Source organism: Bison bison, unplaced genomic scaffold (genome assembly GCF_000754665.1).
Source record: "Bison bison bison isolate TAMUID 2011002044 unplaced genomic scaffold, Bison_UMD1.0 scf7180017864050, whole genome shotgun sequence".
NCBI classification, from domain to species: domain Eukaryota; kingdom Metazoa; phylum Chordata; class Mammalia; order Artiodactyla; family Bovidae; genus Bison; species Bison bison.
Window position 1 is genome coordinate 4,183,716 of NW_011494622.1, and position 8,549 is coordinate 4,192,264.

The following is an 8,549-nucleotide window of genomic DNA, read 5'->3' on the forward strand; positions in this document are numbered from 1 at the left end:
AGGGGGTTGGGGAACGGTTAATTCACACTTCTGGAAAAGACAAGTCTTTTAAGATGACAGCGTAGGGTAGCGACAGGGGAAAAGAAACAGTCAGCCGCTATGAATGAGCCATCTCCCCCGACAGCGTTATGGGAAGAGGATGACTAAAGACGCACCAAATGAAAACCCCCAGAACCACCCACCGCAGCGACGCCTCCTGCACATCGCTTCCCCCCGGAGAATTTGCGTTTTCAAGAACACCAGTGCCATTCACACCATGACTTTCTTCTCTGAAACACAGCAGGACCGCTGCTGCCGGGAACGGGTTGGAGCCCCGGGTCAGCATCTGGAAGTGGTGGGATGACGGCGCCCTGAGAAGGAGCCCCGGCAGGGAGGACACACAGGGAGGAGCCTGTGGCTGAGCGCGTCCACGCGCGAACCGAGGCCGCCCCGAATGCGACTGCTGACATGAAAAACGGAGGCGTCACTCAACTCGCTTGAAATGCAGAAATATTTATTTTGGTTTCCTTCACTGTTTTTGGAAATTCTGTTTTGGTTTATAAAACATAGAAAGAGCCAACACTTAAAGCAAACATTCAAAACCCCGATGTGACAAATTACTGACTTCTTGGGCAATTAAGAGTACACGTATGAAGTTAGGCTACCAAATAGTGTTATAACAACGACAGCTCTTTAGGGCAAACCCCATTGTGCTTGTATAATACAGGTACTCCTCTATCCCAAAACAACTGCTTTCGGTGTACAAATGAAAACTAAGTTCAGTCACATGTAGCAAAGACTTGCAGTAAAAGTGAAATGCGGCTAATTTCCCAAATTAACTTAAAAAAAAACAAACAAAAAAAACCCTTGAGAATCTAATCCCAGGAAATGAGTTTTCCAGATTCCTATGTCCTAGAATTTTGGCTTGTCAAATATATTTCATAGAAATCAAGTAGCATTACGACAGAAGAGCATTTATTTATCACCATCCATTTCAATAAGTGCCCAAGTGTATCTACCTCCTTAATATTTTTAAAGACATGCCTTGCCTGAGAGTTTATATTCTGGGTGGGGGTGGGGGGTGGGAAAGCCACTTGATCACAACATACTCTTTCGATATGAAAACCACATTAAAATCCATCAGAGACAGAGTGACCAGTTCCTCGAAGGTAAAGTGGACAGTTATTCAGGCGTCACAGTTGAGCATGGTTGATCCAGCTAACTGTTTCCTTGTTGAAATGCTTGTTGTCACTGCAGAGTCTAAGGCAGATTTTTTTTTTTAAATAACCCCTGGGAGGCGACAGATGGAGGAAATCAGGAAATTGGGTCTGGAGAAGAGGGTTGGAGAATATTCTGCTCTATGGGCACCAGAATCCATCCTCTCTGGTGAGCGGCCGTCCATCCAGGATTCAATACCTGCACTGTTCTGAGCTGGGTCTGCCCTTTGCTTCACTGAGAATCTCTGCTCTGACAGGAAGGACAGGGGTTAATCAGAAGGCTCGTGAGAGTGAGTGTGACACAGGGAAGGGAGGGTAACAGGGATTAAAAAAAAAAAAAAACCCTCTGGTCCTCTTGCGACCTCCTGCAGGTGAGACAGGTCTTGCTTGTAGGAACGGTGGTTCCCTCCAGTGCACGGGACTCTTTGAGCAGCAGAAATCTGCAGAATTTGCAGTGTGTAGCAGACATCTCAGAAAGAGCAAAGTCCTAACCCTTTGGTTAGCAGATGGGGGAGACAAAGTGTTCACCAGCCTTTGTAACTGAGGAATTGGTAAAGAACTTAGCACGTTTGCAGTTTCCCCTCTACGATATTTTAAGGCTCGTTTTGGAAATCATGGATCACCGTGGACACGGTCTGCAACTCGAGGTGGCTATAAGGCAGTGTTCCATTCCCTCCAGGCTCCTATGACGAGAATCTGGATACGCGAGGCACCCAAAGATGCTCCCTCCCTTCCTGCCATTGTCAAACTCCCCTCCGCTTCCTCCCTCGCGTTAGACTTTGATGGTGGAGTAAAGCTCATCGATCTGTGACCTGAAATAATTCCGAAGCTCTGGCCTTTTAGCCTTCATGGTTGGGGTCAGAAGGCCATTGTCGATAGAGAAGAGTTCAGGGTGGAGATAGATGCCTTTGACCTGTAAAGAGACCAGGAAGTCAAAGGAGGCAAGGAGGACAGATGCCTCTGAAGGGATAAAGACGCTTCTGGGCCATTCCAGCCAGCTTCACAGGCCAGGCCCAGCTGTACCATCTCAACATAGGGCAGGGAGTGGCCTGACATCAGGACCACAGCCTGTCCCCCCAGGAAGAGGATACACCCCCCTGGTTACAGAAATCCCTCCCCAGCCAAAGCACACCACTCTCTCTTCCGCATGATGTCTTTACATCACCTCATCCTCTTCTAGAACCTATTCACAAAAAACACCCTCAAGTCAAAAACTCATTTTTTGGGAATTCATACACTTGGATGTGAGTCTTACCTGTTCAAATGGTTTTAGGCCAGACTCCTTCCCGAGCCTCACCATGTCTTCTAGAATACCTTTTTTGACATCCTAATAAGGTAAGAAAAACAAGATCCTTATTCCCTTGGTGGGTTCAGGGGGCACGGGGGGCAGGGGTCCCTGCACTTTGCACTTAACGCAAAGGGAAGCTCAGGAGGACTGCTGCACACTTTGGAACCTACCTTGTTTCTGCACAGTTCTTCAAAGGAGCCCACAATGCCTCTCTTCTGGGCCCAGGTACCTAGTGTCTCAACGTCCGGCACCACGATCGCTATGAGAAATGCCTTTAACAGAGACAAGTGAGTTATTACACAGTTTGTTCCCAATGTTCTAAAATTGTAGTTCCTTATTATCTGCTTCGTGGCCCCTGGGAGAAACTGGGAGTTAGAGACCCTCTCTTGAGAGCATGGTAACAGCCCTGGTGTCCACAGGGCCCAGGTTAACAACTCCTGCCTCTGAAATACAGACAGTATTGGGAACTTTGCAATACATGTTTTCAAAGAACCAGTGGAAATCAAAATCTAATAAAACCCTAGTTTTTACTTATTTTTATATATACTTTTAAAAATAAAATAGGGTCAAATATGCAAATAATGGGATAGATATCAGATAAAGCTTTATAAAAAGACAAAAAGAAAATATATACAGGTTCACTTTAAAAAGAACTCTAGCATATACACAATGGAGTATTACTCAGCCGTTAAAAAGAATACATTTGAATCAGTTCTAATGAGGTGGATGAAACTGGAGCTTATTATACAGAGTGAAGTAAGCCAGAAAGAAAAACACCAATACAGTATACTAACGCATATATATGGAATTTAGAAAGTTGGTAACAATAACCCTGTATACGAGACAGCAAAAAAGACACTGATGTATAGAACAGTCTTTTGGACTCTGTGGGAGAGGGAGAGGGTGGGATGATTTGGAAGAATGGCATTGAAATACGTATAATATCATATATGGAACGAGTCGCCAGTCCAGGTTCGATGCACGATACTGGATGCTTGGGGCTGGTGCACTGGGACGACCCAGAGGGAGGGTATGGGGAGGGAGCAGGGAGGAGGGTTCAGGATGGGGAACACATGTATACCTGTGGTGGATTCATTTCGATATTTGGCAAAACCAATACAATTTTGTAAAGTTTAAAAATAAAATAAAATTAAAAAAAAGAAAAAGAACTATAACAAACAAAAAAAAAAGAACTCTAGCATCTCATTCTTTACAACTGAGTGACAATGAAATGAAATAAAAATCAAAGGCATAGTAAGATTCCAGGTCTAAGAAGATGCAGTGCATTCTCAAAGAAAAAAAGGTGTATTTTCTTATAGGAAAATATTCTGCCACAATTATTTGAAAATTTCAAGATTTGTAGAAATATTTTTAAATTTATTTAAATGGGAAGATAATTACTTTATAATATTGTGATGCTTTTTGCAATGAATATGAACCAGCTCTAGGCATACATGTGTCCCCTCTGATTTGTAGAAATGTTAACCCTCAGAAAACTAGAACCCATTCTCTTCCTTTCCACCATCTGTCCAGAATTTTGGCAAATGAGATTCCATTGCAATACATTGGTTTTCAACCTTAAGATATGCTGGCTTCCAAACCATCATTTGCTCAAGAATGATGCAGAAGGTATAACATAAATAAGTTAGGTTTAATATGTCTGAAAATGCTAAGCTTTCTTATAACCCATATATCAATATTTCTCCTCATAATTAAATTAGAAGCTTATTTTTACCTATCCCCCAGTATTTTTATGCCACTTCCCTTGGTACAGCAGACTAAGAACTGCCAAGAATAAGAGGCACAAATTTCTAGTTACAAAATAGATGGGGGGAGAAAACAGAAAAAAAGAAAAGAAACGCCAAGCAACAAAACCCAATAACGTGTTGATTATGTTCTAGCAAGTCAGGCATCAAAGTCAGAGAGTCAGAAAGCCAGTTCACACACGTGGCAAACTTCCCATTACACTGAAGGTACCTGGACGTCTTATAATATTGTGATGCTTTTTGCAATGAATATGAACCGGCTATAGGCATCCATGTGTCCCGCCGGCCACAGAGCTCCTGGCTCGGGCAGCACATACCTGCAAGCTCTCTCCGTGGACAAACACCTGAGCGATAGGTTCACTCCGCTGGTAGATGTTTTCGATCTTCTCGGGAGCTATGTACTCCCCCTGTGCCAGTTTAAATATGTGCTTCTTCCTGTCGATGATCTTCAAGGTGCCATTCTGTTTGGGGGTGCGGAGGGGAGGTGTGGGCTGTGAGCAGGTCCCAGGGGCTGTTTCCCCCAGAGCAGTGGCCACTCAGGGTACTGAGCATTTCCTGTGCACTATTACTTAATCCTAATAAGGTCTGGCAGGGGTCGGCTATTAACCCATTTTACAGAGAGACAAACTGAGGCTGACAGAGATTACATAACCTCCCCAGGCTGAGTAGTGAGACAGAGAAGGGATGAAGGAGTCCCTTTCACTCCACTTCCTCCTCTCAGCCAACTAGAGCACCCTGCTTGTTCCCTTCAGCTTGGCGAGCTTTACTCTGTGTCACAGGGGCCCAAGACAGGGTCAAGGTGCTCTCGAGGAGAGATGCGCTCATCCTCCCCACGGTGCTCGGTGTGGAGCAGGGGCTGCAGAGGGCCAGCTCACGGCCCTCTGTCCCTGCTCCCGGCTCTCTGGGTGATGACTGTGGGGACGTGAGAATCTCTGGGCCAGACTCGAAAACGCCAGTGGTGCCTGCCTCCCCACCTCTGGTAACCCAAAGCCCCATTCCCACCCCAGGTCACTTGCTCACTTCCCAGAGTCATCTGCTGGAAATGCCTGCCTCTCAGCCTGCAACAGTTCTCCGTTTCCAACAGGAGCGGACTAAGGTCCATGGAGATTAGGATTAGGAGATGCACTCCTCAGAGCCAGAGTCAGAATTAGAACGGATACTTAATCCCTCCTGAGTCTGGAAAGAGGGACTTGATTTATTTCTAAATAGCCTGGGTATTCTGAAATCTGAATTAATTTGGGGTGGGGATATTTTTTCAGGCAAAAAAAAAAAAAAAAAATTAAGCACCTTAAATCTGTAAGACTTGAACAATTACACAATAATAATTAAACTAGCCACTGGAGTGTTTGCAATGAAAATCAGTAATGACTTTAAAAAGCAATAGCTGTCACCACAACAGCAAAAGTTGTGACACCTATGGGTCTGCTTCTTGCAACAGCGTCTTGACTCCCGAGATGGACTCTGAATTTCTCCATGGTAAACAGTTCTGAGGCTACACTCAAAGGGTTTGGCCTTAACCTCTAAACACTTACCCTGTTTTTACTGAGATGACGATGCTAAGAAATGTGTGTGTTCACAAATTCTGGCCTGTCATCCATTCCCAGCAGCTTAAATACAGTGCCCTCTCCCCTCGCCCTGAAATGAACCAAGGCCTCAACTTCAAGGCACAGCACTGAAATGGGAAGTGTGAAACAAGCCAGTCGCAGTGTTTCTGGATTTCAAACCAGGAGCAGCAACCAGAAAGGATGTCAGGTATCAAAACAAAACCTGTGTGCAGCAGTTATAGTGAAAATGCTACAGGAGGATGCTAAGCGTAAGCCTGTTTCCTGCGGGAGAGGAAGCGAGGGAGAAAGAGGCGGGAGAGTCAGGGCGCCGTGGCCCTGTTGGGGCTCGTCTTCCCGACAAGGGAGGGGACCACTTACGGGTAGCCACTTGCCAATGTCCCCTGTGTGCAACCAGCCGTCTTTATCCAGAGCTTCTGCTGTTTTCACTGGGTCTTTCAAGTAGCCTTGAAAAACATTTGACCCTTTCACACATACCTGAAGGAAAAAGAGGGCAAGGGAGGTGTGGCCATGCAAATTGGAAGAAGTAGGTGAAAGGTGCAAACATCCAGTTATAAGATAAGTAAGGACTGGGAATGTCACGTACAGCATGGCGACTGTGCTTAGCGTGGCTGCGTGGGATGTTTTCAAGTTGTTAAGAAAGGAGATCTTCAGAGTTCTCATCACAAGGGGGAAAAAATATCACTGTGCTTTTTGTTAGCGGTATGAAATGGTGGATGGCTACGAAACCCACGGCCGTGATCATTTCACGATACATGTGAGTCAAATCACCTTACACTTACACAGGGCTGGTGTCAATTCTATCTCAGTAAGACGGGAGGGGAAAAAAAAGATGATCTGTTAAGAGCAGTGACTGGGACTTCTCCAGAGAAAACTGTGCATGTATGTGTGTGTGTGTGTGTGTCTCCCTCAACCTTTAGCCAGACTCTGAACCTTTAGCTAGGATCCAGAGAGAGCCACCAGAGCCTCACTGATGTGCTGGTACCTCCAATGCCCCCACTTCCTTCCTGAGTGTCTTCAGCTACAGATTCTAGGGCTCACAACCACCCTAGGTTCTGGCTCCAAGCTACCAGAAAGCCCCAAAGGGGATGAAGTCACACAGCAATTGGGCACACCTTCCACTAGCCGGCAGTCACTCAGGCACTGAGGGCAGTCAGCAGACAGGAAGCTGGGGCCAGGGGCTTTGGGCCCTGAAGCCTTTCTGCCCTCCTGGGCCCTCAGCCCCATCGTGCTGGCGGCAGAAGGTGGTGCTGGTGCCCCACATGCCCCCACCCCCTGAGACTTAGACATATGCAGCTTCAAAAAGAAGCCTGTGTGACTGCAGGATCAGCAGCAATACCAAGCTCAGTGGCTTCACCTGCCTCGGTGCTGAGAAGTGGCTGGTTACCAGAGGCGATTGCCCTGAGGGGGTGACTGCGGGGGTTTTACTCACCTCGCCCTCGCCCTTGGCAGCCAGGTAATTCATTTCTTCCACATCAACAAGTTTGATAATGCTGCAAGGCATTGGGGGACCAACATGGCCTGTGTATCAAATAAAAGAATGATCACTCCTAATGTGATGACCAATATCCTTAGGCCAGATTGCTTTGATCTCCAATAAGCCCTGTTCTCATGCTGAGAAGAGCTGGTGCAAACCTCTGGCTTGGCAAACACAGCCTGTCTCCTCCTGGCAAATTAATTGAGAGTTTATTCCCAGAAAAGAGAGAGAAATATTCAAAAGTCTCTCAGGGACCTTTCCTAAGTTTGATGCTTCAAAATACTTTTCAAAGTGTAAATGATTTGGCTGCTGATTTTCAGGGTTTCTTTGAATACCTGGAAGTGGGTTTTCTAAAACTCTTATGTGGTTACTATGATCTGATGGCCCTGCTCTCCCTCATACAGATGTAATTAACGTCTGCGTTCTCTATGAGAATAAACAGTGATCGGTCAGACGGTTCTGACCAATATGGCCTTTCCCCTAGATTATGAAAGAACATGTCTTATATGTAAATTCATTAAGACAGGACAAGGCTTCTTTTCACAGCTCACTTCACTCTCTTGCCAAAGGGTGCTCGGTTCAGTTCCGTTCAGTCGCTCAGTCGTGTCTGACTCTTTGCGACCCCATGAACCACAGCACGCCAGGCCTCCCTGTCCATCACCAACTCCCGGAGTTCACCCAAACTCATGTCCATCAAGTCGGTGATGACAGCCAGCCATCTCATCCTCTGTTGCCCCCTTCTCCTCCTGCCCCCAATCCCTCCCAGCCTCAGAGTCTTTTCCAAAGAGTCAGCTCTTCGCATGAGGTGGCCAAAGTATTGGAGTTTCAGCTTTAGCATCAGTCCTTCCAAAGAACACCCAGGACTGATCTCCTTTAGAATGGACTGGTTGGATCTCCTTGCAGTCCAAGGGACTCTCAAGTCTTCTCCAACACCTCAGTTAAAAAGCATCAATTCTTCGGTGCTCAGTTTTCTTCACAGTCCAACTCTCACATCCATACATGACCACGGGAAAAACCATAGCCTTGACTAGACGGACCTTTGTTGGCAAAGTAATGTCTCTGCTTTTCAATATGCTATCTAGGTTGGTCATAACTTTGCTTCCAAGGAAGAAGCGTCTTTTAATTTCATGGCTGCAATCACCATCTGCAGTGATTCTGGAGCCCAGAAAAATAAAAGTCTGATACTGTTTCCACTGTTTCCCCATCTATTTCCCATGAAGTGATGGGACCGGATGCCATGATCTTAGTTTTCTGAATGTT

General features: G+C 46.0%; 1 protein-coding gene across 3 annotated transcripts in view; it reads right to left on the reverse strand.

The window, feature by feature from the left end:
• Positions 1 to 473: 473 nt before the first annotated feature.
• ACSL1 (acyl-CoA synthetase long-chain family member 1) overlaps positions 474 to 8,549 on the reverse strand; it is a 64,864-nt gene continuing 56,788 nt past the window's right edge. For all 3 annotated transcript variants that reach the window (XM_010835764.1, XM_010835762.1, XM_010835763.1), the window contains exons 16-21: positions 7,245 to 7,333; positions 6,173 to 6,289; positions 4,568 to 4,711; positions 2,655 to 2,756; positions 2,452 to 2,523; positions 474 to 2,109 (exon numbers count right to left, since the gene is read on the reverse strand). In XM_010835764.1, the coding sequence (XP_010834066.1) occupies positions 1,969 to 2,109; positions 2,452 to 2,523; positions 2,655 to 2,756; positions 4,568 to 4,711; positions 6,173 to 6,289; positions 7,245 to 7,333 (665 nt within the window). In that variant the 3' untranslated portion in view covers positions 474 to 1,968. The remainder of the gene's footprint in view (positions 2,110 to 2,451; positions 2,524 to 2,654; positions 2,757 to 4,567; positions 4,712 to 6,172; positions 6,290 to 7,244; positions 7,334 to 8,549) is intronic.